This window comes from Etheostoma spectabile, unplaced genomic scaffold, assembly GCF_008692095.1.
Source record: "Etheostoma spectabile isolate EspeVRDwgs_2016 unplaced genomic scaffold, UIUC_Espe_1.0 scaffold270, whole genome shotgun sequence".
NCBI classification, from domain to species: domain Eukaryota; kingdom Metazoa; phylum Chordata; class Actinopteri; order Perciformes; family Percidae; genus Etheostoma; species Etheostoma spectabile.
The window spans coordinates 796,736-814,709 of NW_022605574.1; the positions used below are offsets into that span (position 1 = coordinate 796,736).

The 17,974-nt window shown below is 40.1% G+C and overlaps 3 protein-coding genes across 4 annotated transcripts in view; 2 read left to right on the forward strand and 1 right to left on the reverse strand.

The window, feature by feature from the left end:
* The window catches only part of LOC116685786 (CUB and zona pellucida-like domain-containing protein 1), an 8,815-nt gene extending 4,839 nt beyond the window's left edge, over positions 1-3,976 (forward strand). The window contains exons 6-11 of one of the 2 annotated variants that reach the window (XM_032510726.1): positions 311-501; positions 1,495-1,895; positions 2,544-2,643; positions 2,878-3,076; positions 3,186-3,339; positions 3,938-3,976. In XM_032510726.1, coding sequence (XP_032366617.1) covers positions 311-501; positions 1,495-1,895; positions 2,544-2,643; positions 2,878-3,076; positions 3,186-3,322 — 1,028 coding nt within the window. In that variant the 3' untranslated portion in view covers positions 3,323-3,339; positions 3,938-3,976. Of the gene's footprint in view, positions 1-310; positions 502-1,494; positions 1,896-2,543; positions 2,644-2,877; positions 3,077-3,185; positions 3,810-3,937 lie in introns of those variants that run through there. The other variant, XM_032510725.1, reaches the window with a different exon arrangement.
* Positions 3,977-8,930: 4,954 nt separating this feature from the next.
* On the forward strand, positions 8,931-16,148 carry LOC116685785 (ZP domain-containing protein; the record flags this gene model as incomplete). Its single annotated transcript, XM_032510724.1, is given in 7 exon segments — positions 8,931-9,081; positions 11,089-11,319; positions 13,348-13,532; positions 13,641-14,041; positions 14,333-14,432; positions 15,025-15,229; positions 15,322-16,148. Coding segments are annotated over 6 exon segments (1,089 nt in total). The 3' UTR covers positions 15,459-16,148.
* A 931-nt stretch (positions 16,149-17,079) lies between these two features.
* Positions 17,080-17,974, reverse strand: part of LOC116685763 (uncharacterized) — an 8,198-nt gene continuing 7,303 nt past the window's right edge. The window contains exon 15 of the mRNA XM_032510687.1: positions 17,080-17,116. Within this exon, the coding sequence (XP_032366578.1) occupies positions 17,080-17,116 (37 nt within the window). The remainder of the gene's footprint in view (positions 17,117-17,974) is intronic.

Genomic DNA, 17,974 nt, shown 5'->3' on the forward strand with positions numbered 1-17,974 from the left:
ATCTCATTGTGTCAATATTTTGTGAAAGCACCAATAGTCAACACTACAGTATCGTTGTAGTATCGATATCGAGGTATTTGGTCAAAAATATCTTGACATTTGATTTTCGCCATATCGCCCAGCCCTCTATCTATATATCAATATTGAATGAATTATCATATGTGTAATGTAAATTAAATTCCTGTAAATACGCCTGCATGTACAAATATTGCATAATGCAGGTGATATCACACAATAGTCTTTAGAAAATATGCGGTTTTCAGCATAATGTTGTTATTTTTTTTAATGGTTTGAAAATTTCTCTCTTTAGTTAAATCCCATGTGATCTGCGGCGAGTCCACGATGACAGTATCAGTTGAGAAGTCTTCGTTCCGTGGACTCAGTGAGGACAATCTGCGGCTCAGTGACCCCAGCAACACCGCCTGCAGCCTCCGGCGTTACTCCAACAGCACGCACATCGTCGCTGTCGTCCCCCTCAACGCATGCGGCACTCAGATCGAGGTAACGCGGGGTCAAACCACAAACCAATATAGAGGGGGGGGGGGGGGGGAGGGGGGTCAATTCTTTACCTCTTCTGGGAAAACACAGGCGCGTTGCATTGTGGTATACGGTAGTGACGGCCAAATGGAGCTTCATGAACCAGTGTCTGTATTTTCTGAGCCCACTAGATGGCGCTCTGGGTTTTCCTCTTAAATTAAGGCCTAAGGCGTTGCGATTCAGTGTATTCTTAACCCTTTGTTGATCAGACAGCGCCATCTGGTGGGCTCAGAAAATAAAGACACTGGTTCACCGAGCTTCATTTGGCCATCACTAGCATACAGGAGTAAAATGTAGGGTACATCGTATATACACTCAAATCAGCAGTGCATTGTGGTTATTTTTTAGTGGACTATATAGTGAATGAAATTAACCGAGGAGAATTTGAACACTACTATAAAATGGCAAACACACTATATAGTGCACTGTCTCCGTAATAGGGAACGGTTTCAAACACAGCTTCAGTTCCATCAGCAATGGGCAGTGAACATTACATGTAAACCTATTCTAGTAGACCCCAAGACTACAAAGAGACATTTATTGATCCCAATAAAATGGGAAATTACAGTGTTGCAGCAGCAAAATCAGTGACACAGCACAGAATATAAATGAAATATTAGGATAGAATATACATGATATTATAATAGGAATAAAATACAAGAACATATATTGGAACATATACAAGTTGGGAATACAAAAATTTGCAACTGCTTTAATAGTATGATAAATATGTAGATAAACCTATTGTGCAGGTTGCACTTAGTGCAGTACTGTGGAGTCTCAGAGTCTTATCATCACCCAGTGATGACGTGTTAAAGGGTTTTATTGCTTGTGGTAGGAATGATTTCCTGTAGCGGTCAGTGTGACATCGAAGCCTCTTAGAGAAGGTTCTCCTGAATTTAACGGTAACAAGGAGTATAATAGGGGCTCTTGAATGCATAACCTTTATCTCTGCAGGAAGATGCGGAAAACCTGATGTTCAAGAATGAAATCACCACGGTGGACAGCACCGAGTTCCTGATCACCAGGAAGCACCAGCTGGAGGTGCAGTTCTACTGCCAGTACCCCAAACGGGGGAACGTGACGCTGGGCTTCACGGCGCACAGGAACAACGTCACCGTATGGGAGAAAGGCTTCGGCACGTTCACCTACCAGTTTGAGTTCTATCCCGACTCCCAATACAAAACCCAGATCGATCCAACTAATTACCCTCTGGAGTACGACATAGGGAGCCGGATTTACATGCAGATAGAGGCCTCCTCCTCCATCAACGACACCGAGCTGTTTGTGGAGTCCTGCAGAGCGGCACCATATGACAACCCAAACTACTGGCCAACCTACCCCATCATTGACAACGGGTAGGCATGACTACACCCAAAGTGGCAACAGACAACATAGTAATGTGGTTTTAAAGAGCAGCTACTACTTTTCAAGTCTTTATACTTTAAAGGTGCTCTAAGCGAAGTTGGGTGACGTTACTTCTTGTTGACGTTCGAAGCATTTTCAAACAAAACAAGGCTAGCTCGCCCCTCCCTCCTCTTCATACCGTCCCCCCTCCCTCCCTTCTGTGCTTCCACGCACTAACCCCCCCACCAACAAATCCTTCTTGTCAGATATTGGCTGGAACACTGTTATGTTCGGTGGTGCAGGTTGTCACAGTTTGTGTGTGTTGGTGTTTGTAGGTCCTGGGCTGTCTACAGAGACCGTCACACCCGAGTTACGAGTCAGATTTTATCATTGTTTTTATTAGCTTTAGCCAGGTTAGCCATTGTTAGCAATACCAGGACTAAAACATATACAAGACCCAAAAAAATATCAATCACAAGGACAGAATATAAACACCAAACCATAACTTAACCAGTCTCCATCTCAGGCATTACCCTCTCTCCTTGTCCTTATCCTGTAAATACCTTCAACAGATCAATACCTCTTCCTCTATTATAGCATTCACTGTAATACGTAGAGTTAATATTTCTTATCTGATTCTTTGGTTTTGCTCTGATTAGGTGTAGTGTGGACCCGACTGTTATGATCCATTCCCCTGGCCACCAGAACCAGTTCAAGTTCTGCATGGAGGCCTTCAAGTTCATCGGCTTGCACGAAAAGGTAAAGAACGGACTACGTGGTTTAGTTTAGTTTAGTTTAGTTTAAATGAGCTGGACACAAGGTTCAGCTTCATTACCTCTTACGAGTCTCAGTGTGCACTTTGTCCACAGCAGTCCCACCAATCTGTCCCAAAACGTCTCAGTTAGAGAGGAAATGCCGTAAACATCTTCTTTGTAAATCTTAGGACAGACGGCGATCTGCTGATCTCATGACAGCGTGTTCTGTTGCATTCAGGTGTACATCAGCTGTTCAGTGCTGATGTGTGAGAAAGGAAAACCCGGCACCAGGTGCTCACAGGGATGCATCAACTCCACATCAGCCGGTCCCCATCATCACCGCCGAAGGAGGGAGACTGCCACTCAGACCGTGCGGCACTTCATTTCCCAGGGTCCTCTGCGCTTGAGGAGATCAGCAGAAAGCTCAGGAAGCCCAGGTATGAAAACAAGGGAGTGTTTTCTCACATGACAGCACACCTCGCCTCACTTGAGTCCCAGTTAGACTTTGGACAAGATTGAAAGTGCATGTGCTTCTCTTTCCCCCAGGGACCAACCTGAACCTGAACCTGGTTTTCATCGCTGGATGTCTCCTTGCAGCCGTCGGCATGATCAGTGCCGTGGTCATCTACAAAGCCAAAATATCAAGGGTCAAATATCAGCCTTTGCCTGCATTTGAAAATTAAGACAGAATACCAGTTCTGTATTAATTACATTTGACCATACACTTGCTTTCCGGTCAAATATTGAGGATTCATGTATCTAATTATCCACCCATTTAAATGAATAACGGTTATATTGACACCTTTTAGAAATGTCCACAGCTACGTCCTCTTCAGCAAGGAAAAACATGTGGTGTATTTTATAATAACCAACACTGAAAGCAATGAAGATCACTGCTGCTGCTGGTCTCTTGTAGTTTTTACCATAGACTAAATATATATATATTGATTAATATTAACGGTCTATGTGTTTTCTGTGATTCTGTGTGACCGTGGGAGCCCATGTAGCTTTACAAATGCTTCCACTGTTATGTATTATGACTGTAAACATGTATCTTGATTGATATTTGCACTCCTATCAAAGCATAATCATTCCTATAGTCAAATGTCATTAAAGTCAGTTATCATGCACTCGCTTAATGGATCAATAAAAACGTATATTCTTATACATTTATTTTTGATTTTATCCACTTTAATTCTCTTTCCTATTCCAGGACACTTTTGCTACACATCAAATGAGACAGTTGTTTCGTAAGAAATGAAAAAAAGCAATCAAATAAAATAACAAATACACTGCAGTTGTATATGTATTTACATTTTTGCACATTAAAGTCAGATACACAAAGGATGTTTTGGTGCAACTCTCTATAATTATTAATTCACCCTTTATACATGGTGTAGACATTGTAAGTAATGGCTCGTGTAGATCAGTTATAAGGAATCAGCACGGACTTTTGAGTTGCCAGGTTGTGAAAATGTTTCAATGGATTTCAATAATCTTTCAGTTTGGGATTAGTAAAGTTCATCCATCTATCTATCTATCTATCCATCTATCTATCTATCTGTCTATCTGTCTATCTATCTATCTATCTATCTATCTATCTATCTATCTATCTATCTATCTATCTATCTATCTATCTGTCTATCTATCTGTCTATCTATCTATCTATCTATCTATCTATCTATCTATCTATCTATCTATCTATACATCTGTATATCTATCTATCTATCTATCTATCTATCTGTCTATCTGTCTATCTATCCATCTATCTATCTTTCTATCTATCTATCTATCTATCTATCTATCTATCTATCTATCTATCTATCTATCTATCTATCTATCTATCTATCTATCCTCCATGGATGGAAAGGAGAAGCTGGTGCTGTTATGTGACTTTGGGAAAGCGACTGGATGAGTCAGGAGAGAACACAACCCAGCCTTTCTTGATTTAAAACAACAGTCCATACTTCCAAGGATCTTTTCTACCCTCCGTAGGGACGGATTTCAGATGGAAAGAACTCATCAGAGTCAATGTGGATACTATCTTCCCAATGTGCCAATGTTCAGCATGTTGTGCAACGGGGAAGGGTAGAAATATCAGATGTAGATCGGCTTTGTTAAAGAACTAGTTCCTCTGCAGATCCCAGTTTTTATCTTTGGATTCATTCTGAATCTGCAGAACACCGACACTTTTGAGTTTGTTAGGCATCTTTCTCTCTCTCACTCACACACACACACACACACACACACACACACACACACACACACACACACACACACACACACACACACACACACACACACACACACACACACACACACACACACACATCTATCTATATATCTATCTTTCTAACTATCTAGCCATCTAGCCATCCATCTATCTATCTATCTATCTATCTATCTATCTATCTATCTATCTATCTATCTATCTATCTATCTGTCTATCTATCTATCTATCTATCTATCTATCTATCTATCTATCTATCTATCTATCCATCTGTCCTCCAACAGTGGACTCTTGTGGACCCAGTGAAACCAGATTTTCCTCCAGCTAGCTCTCCCATTGGCTGGAGAGGAGAAGCTGGTGCTCAGCAGCCCGGTCCAGATGTTATGTGACTTTTGGAAAGCGAGTGGATGATTCACAGCGAGTCAGGAGAGAACACAACCCAATGTGCCAATGTTCAGCATGTTGTGCAACGGGGAAGGGTAGAAATATCAGATGCAGATCGGCTTTGTTAAAGAATTAGTTCCTCTGCAGATCCCAGTGAAGAGGGAGAGGGGGTCTGTTGGATTCACCACGGGTTTTTATCTTTGCATTCATTCTGAATCGGTTTTAAGTGTTAAGAATCTGCAGAACATCGACACTTCTGAGTTTGTCAGGCATCTCTCACACACACACACACACACACACACACACACACACACACACACACACACGTACACTGTAGTAGAACGTAACCAAGTTCCTATTATATTACGGGCAGCTCAGTATCACATGTAGACCACACATTACAAGTTTTATGTAAACCAGATGATGTTTGACATATAAGGCTGATTTCCTGTTGCCAGTGGGGGGGCCCTATGACCAAAAGTCAATTTTGGCCAAACAATGTCCTCAGGCCTGGACTCTTATCAATTGTGAGAAATGTCAGCCAAATTGGACAATGTATACTAAAGTTACAGCAACTTCTTTGTTCATTCATGAATGCTCAAAATGGCCGCCACGCTACGCCTAAACCATTGGACGAAAGGTTCTGCTTTTAATAAAGTTTCATCTTTACGGTGTTGAGAGGGTACACACCAAATTTAAAGTCCATTAGATGAAATATCTAGGAGGAGTATGTTAAAGTATAGCACCTCTACTTTTAGGCCTACTTCCTGTTGCCACTAGGGGGCGATGTGACCTTGAGCCCACAAAATGGCCGGCTGCCGTAGCCATGCCCTATGATGAAAATTTTTCTTTCTTTCTAACTTTTCATCGTTAACGTCTTAAGATGACACAGACCAAGTTTGAAGTTGACCGGGTGAAGTCTCTAGGAGGAGTTCGTTAAAGTATGACATGTGGAAATGGCCAAAAATCACACTCATTTCAAACTTTCAATTCAAAATGGCGGACTTCCTGTTGGGTTTAGGGTATTGCTCCAATGGAGTTCTTTGTGCGTCTTGACATGCTACATATGTGTACCAAGTAAACAGGAAGAAAGGAAAGGAAAGGAAAGGAAAGGAAAGGAAAGGAAAGGAAGAATTCCTTTAGTTTCAATGGGTCCTTCGCTGCTTCGGCACTCGGGCTTCTCCTTTATAACTTACATCAGTCGGACGGACATTAACAATGATTTTAGAAATGTGTTGTTGTTTTTTTTAAATATAAAACCTGGACATGGAGACACAAAAAGTAGAAATGAGCCAACATGAGAGCAGACATTTGGCTGCAGGATAGGAAGAAGAAAGCGAGTCCAGCTGTTCTGGGACTTTTGGAAAGAGACTTTTTGGTTTGAAATTATCAACCAGTTCTTCCAAGGATCTTCCCTCCTCTCGTTCCCCATCCTGGTCTCCAGATGGAGAGCCACATTTTCACCAGGTTTCAGATGGAAGAACTCAATGTGGCAATGTGGTTAAAATCCCCCCGTCAAAATGTTGCTTCTATTGTTTTTGGTGACATAAAAAACACCAATGTTTATAAAATAAATAATGATATATATTTTAGCCCTATAGAATAGAAATAGAATAGAAAACTCTGGCTTATTAGGAATCTTTTTGAAAAAATATACATAGCCTAATGTAGGCTATTATTTGATATTTTACTCAGCAGAATATTGGAATTATCTTGATTTATTTTTAGAGTTTTTTAATTTATTTTTACAGTTTGTTTTTATGTATTTTTACAGGATTTTTTATTTAATTTTACAGTTTTTTTAACTTAATTTTTTAATTGTTTTTAGCTTATTTTTACATGGTTTTTTTTTCTTCTTTTTTTCTTTTTTTTTTTTACAGTTTTAACAAACTAACATTTAGATGTAGTACGTGCAACTGAAACTCCTCAGTGTTCCGCCAGTGCCTTTGCAGCAGCTCCGTCCCAGCCTCTTCCAGACCTGGTTCCTGGCGCTCCCAGCTGCCACAACAGCACATTTGGCCATTTTCTGGCCAACATCAGAGAGATTGATTCCTCTGTTTGTTCACTTCTTTTTCTTTGAGAAAATCTCTGTACCTTTTTTTCCGCTTTTTTCTTAGATTTGACATGGACGGCACAGTTACATTGGAGTCCAATGTGCTTGAATTGTGCAAATATTTAACCTCAATGATACATTATTCACTTTAATTTATTAATAAACCCATGGACTGTAATATTTTAGATGTTTGAGCAAGATTTCTGCTCATCTCCACAACTTTGTGCACATTCAAAATATAACTCATACCATCTGTGTTCTCTGAGGTGCGGAGGAGTTGTGACATTAAGTTAATAATCTTTTTTTATAATTACAAGAATAAAGTATTTCGGAATATAATCCACCTGCGCCGTAGTCTGCTGCTCGTCGGATCCTGTAGACCTCAGACCTCCTGACAGACTGAGAGCCCGGTTTGGGTCCCTGGTCCCAGAATGAGACAGGTTAACCCTCCTGTTGTCCTCGGGTCAGATCTGCCCCGTTTTTAAAGGTTTCTACATCAGAAATGTGGGATTCTCTCATCCAAATTATCCAAATATTACATGGATGGTTCTTGCAAGTTAAACAACGGATCGGTTCAATACTTTATTGAATTTTGGGTGTTTTATTTCCCCCGGAAAAACTTTGACAAAATTTCATGTAAATGAGGTTTCTTGACCATAAATTCGAAAAAGAAAATAGTATAAAACTATTGGTAATAGAATTGAGTTAGTGATGTGTACAGTATACTGATGGTAGTGGTACAAAAATGAAGAAAATGTTGAAAAAAAGCGTCTCAAATGCGTCAAAAAAGTGTCGGAAAAACGTCAAAAAAGTGTCGGAAAAACGTCAAAAAATAGTTCATTATCAGTTGAGGCCTGGGAGACCAACACAAGGGTTAGGGACGTGGCTGTACGATGCTCTACATCGGAGGTGGAAACCCGAAACTAAGGCAGAAAGAGACGCACGTGGACAGCAGAGCGTCTGAAGCTGCACCTTTTACAGCGAGAGTGGAAACTAAGAGACGTACTGTTTCTTATTTATCAGTCAATTCTTCAAAATACATTCGGGGGTACACTCAAAATATTCGGGCTAAAATGTTTGGTGCTGGAGGAGAAAGAGCAGGGTGGGAGGCAGGGTGTGTTGTGGACCTGCGCACCAGTGCGCTCCCGTGCGCTCTGGCGCGCTGCGGCCAAATTTAACCATCTGTCCTCGGGTCAAATTTGACCCATTTTCAAAAAGTTCGAATATCAGACATTTGGGTTTCTTTCAACCAAATCGTCAAAGAAAATACCATGGATGGTTCCATACAACTGTCACTCTTCAAAAGTTGAATAAATAATCAGTTTACTACTTTCATTGAATTGAATTTGGGTGTTTTATTAAATTCTATAGCGTTTGAAAAAAGTGACAAAAAGTTGCAAAAAAGCTTTAAAAATGCAGACAACAACGTCGGGAAAAGCTGGTGTGTCGAGAGAAAAAAAAAGGACAAAATGATGAAAAGTTTGAATTTCAGATTTTGACCAAGAAAAACAAAAAGTTGCATGGATGACGGGAAGACAACACATGGGTTGAAGGACCAATATCCACGTGTGTGTGTGTGTTTGTGTGTGTGTGTGTGTGTGTGTGTGTGTGTCTTTGGACTCAGGGAACCAAACTACGCCCAGATCGGCTCCCTGTCCCTCAGTCTGAGCCCAGTCCGACGCTGCGAGACTCTCCGTGGACATTAAGGACGCTGCAGCTCCCTTCCATCTGCCATCTGGGCTGAAACGCGTCACAGCCTCCATCAGGTCAAATATGTAAGTAACTATTCTCAGCAGTATGTATTCTACTTAAGGTAGGCCTATAAAAGTCATCTATATTGGGCAGTAACAGCCTCCCTGTCGATGTAGTGCTAGTATCCCTCCTGTTGTCTTCCCTTAAGGCTTTTTAAAGACTTTATTTAGTTTGAGAAGGACACTTCATCCTTCAGTTTATTACAAATATTCAACATCAACACATCTGGAGATACGTCGTTATTAGAGGGTTGAATTTCCAATGAGTTTGTTTTATTTTATTTTGATTGCATTTAATTTCTAATTAGTTTTCAGTGTTTTAGTTTTTATAGGCTATTGTTTTAGTTTTACAGTAAAGACCGGGTTTAATATCTCATGTATATACATTGCTTTAGTTTTACAGTAAAGGCCAGGTTTAATATCTCATGTATATACATTGCTTTAGTTTTACAGTAAAGGCCAGGTTTAATATCTCATGTATATACATTGTTTTAGTTTTACAGTAAAGGCCAGGTTTAATATCTCATGTATATACATTGTTTTAGTTTTACAGTAAAGGCCGGGTTTAATATCTCATGTATATACATTGTTTTAGTTTTACAGTAAAGGCCAGGTTTAATATCTCATGTATATACATTATTTTAGTTTTACAGTAAAGGCCAGGTTTAATATCTCATGTATATACATTGTTTTAGTTTTACAGTAAAGGCCAGGTTTAATATCTCATGTATATACATTGTTTTAGTTTTGCAGTAAAGGCCAGGTTTAATATCTCATGTATATACATTGTTTTAGTTTTGCAGTAAAGGCCAGGTTTAATATCTCATGTATATACATTGTTTTAGTTTTACAGTAAAGGCCAGGTTTAATATATCACATGTATATACATTGTTTTAGTTTTACAGTAATGCCGGGTTTAATATCTCATGTATATACATTGTTTTAGTTTTACAGTAAAGGCCAGGTTTAATATCTCATGTATATACATTGTTTTAGTTTTACAGTAAAGGCCAGGTTTAATATCTCATGTATACACAGTACATGGAAAAGCATGGCCATGATGTGTAATGTCCATCTTTAGTGTCTGGTGTGAAGATATTAAAGCCCAGCGGCATCTCGTGTTGACTTTCAATGTTCAGAAAGTAAAATTTCTGTGGTTCAATGTTGGCCAATAGCAGCGTAGGAATGCTATTGTCTTGCCTAGAAGTTGCGTGGGTTCCATAATAACCAAGGGGGTAAGCCTCTCCTCTCTAAGTGTAGCTCCCATGGCGCCATTATATTGCTACGAAGCGATCACCTGCCATTAGCATCCCATTGACTCCCATTCATTTTGGCGCCAATAACTTTACATCTGAAGCGTTTAAAGACTCTATATGTCCATTGGTTATTAGAAAAGGCTTCATTACCTTGCAGCGTTAATTGGCATGTTAGTTAGCAGTAATTAGCCTGGGCCTATGTTAATGTTAACTAGCATGTTAGTTAGCAGTAATTAGCCTGTGCCTACGCTCTCTGTCTCTGCTGATTGGGAATGATTGAGATTTCTCTTGGCACAGCTACCAGAAGACTTTTTTTTTTTTTTTTTTTACCTTGGGTAGCAAAGGCATGACCCGCTTTAGTCTCCTTTGGATTGGATAGTACTTGTTGCCTTCATTGGTTGGGTTGGTTAGGTTTAGGTAAAATGGGTGGGATTTGTTAGGATTAGGGTGTCAGGGTAAGCCAATCAGAGGCAAAGTAAAACAGAGTATAGCGGGATATGCCTTTACCATCCTAGGAAAACAATACTTGCTTACGGTAGTCACGTGTAAACATTACATCATTTATTGGCCAATAGAAGGAAGTGCTGCCTTGCTAATGGACATGTACAGGGGGTGCTAAAGCGTGACTTCAGAGATGCCTGTTGCTTGTACACTGTCATGCCATGTTGTTGGCCAATTTGCACTACATTGCAGTTAAGTAGTTTTATTTTTTTGTACATTCTTGTGTTGCTTACGGTTATATTTATTCTTATATATTATGTTGATTTTTTTACAGAACCGCTCATTCCACCAGATAGGTGTGCAGAAGGAATGTGGTTGTGGTGGTGGAAATAAACGCCTCAGAGCTGAAGACATCTGTCTGGTTGTGATCGGTGACCTGCCGCGGATTATACTTTTTAAGTGAATCCAGCAAAGTAACACCAGGGGGGAAACATCTTTACAGCTATGTTGAAGGGCCCAGTATTGGCTGCATGGCTGGTGTATTTGCTGTGTCATGTTTATCCTGGTAATAAACACCTGCTTATCTACATATCCTTGCATAGACAAGTAGCAACATATGGATACAACATATATTGTAATAAAATGTAATATGATACGTAATATAAATTATATTCCGATACATACTGCTAGCAGGTTTTCTGAACTTTTTTCCTGCTGCTTGTTTACTGCATTTATTACATTGTATTATATTTTAACACAGGAGACCTGGTTTTCTCTTTTAATCACACCTGTCCTGGAATCTGGTGCCCCCTATAACGACAAAAGACCATATAGAAAACTCCAGCCCCGGCTAAAAGAATTCACCCAGGCATTAAAGAGAGACTGTAGGGGAAATTAAACAAACTAAGAAGAAAAGAAATGTTTTCCATGTATTTTATGACATCTAGAAAATGAGAAATCATCAAAAGACAGCAAGAAGAGAAGAATGCTCTTGCTTCTTTAATTTTAGCGAATCACTCTTACCCCAGAAGGATGTCCCCTTGTCATTTTTTGCGAATTACATTTTCCACAACCCACATCATCTGTGGTGTACCGCAAGGTTCAATTTTAGGTCCACTTTATTTCTTATTTGCATGCTCCACCTGGACAAAACCATCCAATGTCATAATGTCCCTATGCAATGCTATGCAGAAAACACAGATATATCTTCCCCTGACACCTGGGGACCCAAAAAGCCTAGCAGCTTTTGTAACTTTGTGTTTTTCTGGGTTGAAATTTTAACATTTTGTTCTTCTTTTCCTTAACGCTTTTGTCTATTTTCTTCCTATTTTTTTTTGTCACTTTTTTAACGTTTTTTAAATTATGTGTTAGTCAATTATTTTAACAATCTCTTTGTCGCTTTTTCCAATGTTTTTGATGTCACTTTTTCAGATTTTTTTGGGTCCCTTTTTCAGTGATTTTTTCCTGCTTTTTTGGTAGTTTTTTTTCAACATTTGTCACTTTTTTCAACGCTCTTTTCTGATTTAGAAAGTTTTTGTAAACCGGTCAAATTTGACCCGAGGACAACACAAGCGGTTAAGCAGCCTACACGATCCGCTGTAAAACGTCTATGCGCCGGCTGCTCCATTGATTTCCTGTGGGAGGAGCGGCTTTGCGGCAAGCACTTTGCTCAAAGTTTAAATTATTAATACTTTGACCCAGTTGCAGCTAGTCTATATTCTTGAAGTTTTGCTTCCGGGATTGATCCGGTGCCACAGGGAATTTTGCCGGATGCATGTATTTTTGCCGATGTGTGTTTCCTTCCACTTTCTTTTTTGTTGAAATTTTAAACTCTTTAAAAACATTTTCTTCAACTCAACTTGGTTCCTAATGTGAAACTCTCAGGAAGAAATCTGGAAATCCTATTTGATACAGGTCTAAGCTTGGAACCACAGATCAAAACAGTCTGGCTTCCTTTAAATAAGAACAAGAGATGTGTAAACCTTTGAAATCGCTCACAAGGGGGCTTCACCTGTTTTAAACAAGGACCTAGGCCTGGCGCAAAATTGACCATGACTCAATGAAAGTTTGTCCAAATATCACCAAACCTGACCTGAACGGGGGTGACGGTGTTGCCCAGCACAGATTCGATCTGTCGGAAGGCCTAAAACCTGATTGTTGTCTTGTTTGCTGGCATGGGAAGCTCTCAAAAGTCTTGATCCTTCGCAGCTTACACTGTCTAATGGCTTGTGTTGGCTTGAACCCTTATATTGATAAATATTTATAGGCTTGCTTTTATGTGATTTTGTCTTATTCTTTTATTTGTATTTATCTATAATTCATTTTCTCTCGCTTTTATTTGGCCGTTCTGTTTGACTTTCTGTTATTTTGTCTTCAGAGTATCCTGCTTTTGCTTTGTCTGTCAAAGAAGCACGTTGTAATCTGTTTTTAAAGGTGCTATTTGTATATAAATAAATGTATTGTTATTACTACATTAAGCAATATTTTCATGGAAAAAAAATTGGTTTATACAGGTTTTTATTGCCCATTATTCATTTTCAGCATAATGTGTATTTTTTTTCAAACTTGCTTGAAAATATGTCTCTTGTTCTAGTTAAATCCGGTGTGATCTGCGATGAGTCCAAAATGACAATAGCGGTTGAGAAGTCTAAATATCGTAAACTAGTTAAAGTGGATTTCCGCATCAATGACGTCACCAACGCCGCCTGCCGCCTCAGCTCCAACAGCACTCACTTCTTTGCTGATGTGCCCCTCAACGGTTGTGGCACTCAGGTCGAGGTAACGCACGGCCATTGGTTTCATTACCTGCTGTACTCTTCCCTCAGTTACTGGTTTTGCTTTTTATTTGCAGTATGAGGACTGAGTGCATAACCTTTGACTCTGCAGGAAAATGGTGAAAACCTAATTTTCAAGAATACAGTCACCTTAGTCACCCACCCAAAAGACGTGATCATCCGGAAATGTCTGCTGGAGCTGAAGTTTGAATGCAACTACCCCAAAAGTGTCCAAGTGAAACAGAGCTTCAGTGCACACAGGAAGAACGTCATAGAGTCGGAGAAAGGCCTGGGCACGTTCACCTACAAGTTTGAATTTTATCCTGATAAGGAATTCCAAACTCCGCTTGCACCAGATACATACCCTCTGGACTGTGACAGTGAGCAGACCCTTTACATGCAGATAGAGGTTGCCTCCTCAATTGAAAACACTGAGTTGTTTGTGGAGTCCTGCAGTGCGTCACCATATGACATTCCAAACTACAAGACAACCTACCCCATCATTGATAAAGGGTAGGCATGAACACACAGTCAGTAAGTAGACTTTTAGTTGGAAAGTAAATGCCCCTCTGACGTTGACTAGTGTTTCACTTTGCAGATTGATTTTCCTCTCTTACCTTAGACGGTCATCTATGCAGTAGGACCATGTCAGGATGTAAAAGTGAATGCTTCACTTACTTCATCTTTGGCATTATATACTCATTTCCCTACGTTGTAAAAACATCCACCCCTAAAATATCACCCATTGTAATGTATAGAGTTACAGAGGCCATATTTCTCATCACTTTGTTTTGCTCTGACTAGGTGTGCAAAGGACCCGACTGTTGTGAATTATAGTCGCCCCCACGACACAAAATTCCAGTTCAGCATGGAGGCCTTTAAGTTCATCGGCTTGCATGAGCAGGTAAACAATGGACTATGTGGTTAGACTGGAAGAAGAACTTTGTTAGAGGCCAATGTGTTGGTCCTGGAGCTTCATCAGGCATCAAATACACAACATGAAACATCAAATAATTACACTGAAGCCATAGGGCATTAAAGGTGCCCTGCCACACGTATTTCATGACTTTGTGGTAATGTCTGAAAAGTTCTACCATGGATTCTGTAATCTGGATTTGTTGTTGAAAAAATGCCATGGTTACCTTGGTTACCTTGTTTCAAGCCATTCTAGCGTGGTAAAGAAAGCCCGCAGGAGGACTCAGGTCCATTTGGACCAGTTCTCATTAATATTCAACCAGCTAAGCTGCTTGACCCAGATTGGCTAACAGCTAGCCAATGAGAGCCAGCATCCTTTACCCAGCTCATGAATAGTAATGAGCTCAAGCAACATGACAACAACGGTTTTGTGTGACAGGGCACCTTTAACATTGAATTTAAGAAAAATGTCCACTTTCAAAGCCCTTTGTGAACTGTTGTTTTTAAAGGTGCTACACAAATAAAGTTATTGTTCTTATTATGTCTGCTGATATAATGACAGCGGGTTCTGTTGCATTCAGGTGTACATCAGCTGTTCAGTCATGATCTGCAGATTAGGACGACCTGACACCAGGTGCTCCCAGGGATGCGTCAACTCCAGATTACGGAGAGATGATCAGCGACATCACCTCATCAAGAGAGAGGTTGTCACTCAGAGTTCAAGGCACTTTGTTTCCCAGGGTCCCCTGCGCTTAAGGCGATCAGCAGAGAGCCCCATGAGCCCAGGTACTGTATAAAAACAGAAGTTTCCCCTGGTGTAAGTGCCAGTTAGACTTCAGACAAGATCAAATTGAAATTGTGCTTATTTTTCCCCCCAGTGATCAACCTGAACCTGAACCTGGTTTTCATCGCTGGATGTCTCCTTGCAGCCGTCGGCATGATCAGTTCCGCAGTCATCTACAAAGCCAAAATATCAAGGGACAAATACCAACCTTTGCCCGCATTTGAAAATTAAGACCGCAGCGTGTGCAGCACACCCATCATGTATTAACTACATAAAACAAAGTCATTCATCTTTAGTCATTATCCTTGAAGAAAACCTAAACGTACATTGCCAGGTTAAAAGACAAATGAAAATAAAATATAAATATGAACATGAATTCATTATACAACCAACATACTATGCTATGCCATGCCGCAATTCCTTCCCAATGAATCCGTATAATTTCTCACATGCAATCTAGTCTCAGAGAATTAAATAACAAGAAAATGATTCAAATATTGTAGCAGATCAAATGCTGTGTAAGCAACTGCTTCAGATCAGGTGTGTTGTTGAAGTTACAGGTGACAAGTGTAGCTCTGAAAGAGTATTCAAGTGTATAGTGACATACCTATCAGACATTGCACACAGCCCTGACAAAAACCAACTTAAACTAAGAAAATAAAAGTGAGAAAATAAAAACAAATTGAACATTCAGAACTGTTACAACATTGCAGCTGCTGGTCACTTGTGGTGTTTACTGTGATTCTGTAAGACCATCGGAGCCCCATGTTGCTTTACAAATGTTTCGATTATGTATTACAGTACGATTTAAAACAAGTATCTTGATATGTGTAGTCCTACTCAATTATAATCATTCCAATATCATTACATAACAAAAGCTCTAAACCAAAGCCGATAATCATACACTTGCTTAATGGATCAATAAAAGTCTGTTGCATATAGTTTTGTTTTTGTCCACTTTAATTCTCTAACACACAAATACACTCTTCTCCCACTGAATGTGAAGCATTTCTGCTGTAAACCAACTGGTGCTGTGTTGATAGTCTGTTTTTAAGATTTCTCTTTAAAGCAACAGTGGACCAAATGAAACAAGAATGTTAGATAGTTGGCTCCAGCCAGCAGGCAGACTGGATGGAAAAGAGAAGCTGGTGCTCAGACACCCGGTCCAGCTGTTATGTGACTTTTGGAAAGAAACTGGGTGAATCACAGCGAGTCAAGAACAAGCATTTCTTGATTTAGAACATTGATCAGGGCTTCCAAGGAGTTTTCTGCATTGGCTATGGGGATTGATTTGCCTCCAGTGGCCTCTGGAGGAAGTGCAGGTCAGCCCTTAAACTGCTGCTTGACATGGACTACATGAGGATGACAGACATTGTTAGAATCTTACTGAGATGACTCAATACTAAAAATACCTGGATATAAGTAGGCATTAGCTTAATTTAGTATAGGGACGGTCACTTATGTTTTCTTCCTCATATTCTGCTCCTTTCCGGGTTCATAATTGTAGAGGTTGTATCAGGGCTCTGACTGGTCCTAACACCCAGCTGAAAACTAAAGATGTGCAGGCTTTTAAGTCCAGACCCTTCAATGTAGAATTTGAACCTTAATCACTTCTCAAAAATGTAAAAATCTTTTCATGCAAGCATTTTAACCAACATGTTTGTCATTCCCATTTTGTAATGGCAGTCCTGAAACTTCCTTTGTAACCACGTAAAGATATCTTTATACAGCACTCAATATTGATTTTAGCAACAGTTCTTGGAACAATTTGAGGTACATACATTTTCATGTAGTCTCAATTACCAGTCAAGAGCATTTAAGATACAAATTTATTGAAGTTCACATTTAAAACTCATGGAGTCACTTCAGCGTTGATGACCCTCCGGCTCCTGTTGAGAAAAATTAAACAGAATTACATAAGCCGAATTAACATTTCAGGTAACCAAATAATGACAAAGTTCAAACAAACTTACCTCTTTTATCATTTACAAAGCCCAGATGCAGTCATTGAGACAGCGTTTAAAAAGTTGGACGCTGTTGTTGAGACATCATTTAAAAAGTCAGATAATTTCTTAGAGACATCGTTTAAAAAGCTGGACACTTGCTGTGAGACAGTGGTTTGAAAGTCGGAGACTTTCTTTGAGACATCGTTTGGCGGGCCAGATACTTTGATGTACTGAGGAGAAGGTCGGAAAGCAGGTTGCATTGAAAAGCATCTTCTGGTGCATCTGGTAGTGGCCACAGGGGTTTGAAGCGCTGTAGTGGGCTTAATGGTTACTTCCTTTGAGACATCGATTGGATAGCTGGAGGCTTTGGACTCAGAAGGCTGGAAAGCAGGTTGCATTGCAAAACATCTGCGGGTGCATCTGGTAGTGGCCACTGGTGTTGGAAGCACTGTAGTGGGCTTAATAGCTTCTTTTGAGACAGTGCTCAGAACGCTAGCGACTGTGCCCGAGACACTAGAGACGGTGCCTAGAACACTAGTGGTGCTTGATACAGTGCCTGCAATGCTAGAGATGTTGCCAATGACTGCGCTTGAGACATTGCCTGGAATGCTAGCGATGGGGCTGGAGACGTTTCCTGGAACGCTAGCGACCGTGCCTGCAACTGTAGCGATGGGGCTTGAGACACTGCCTGGAACGTTAGCAATGGGGCTGGAGACGGTGCCGTCAACTGTAGCGACAGTGCTTGGGATACTAAAGACTGTGCCTTGAACATGTGCGATGGTGCTTGATATGCTAGCAAGG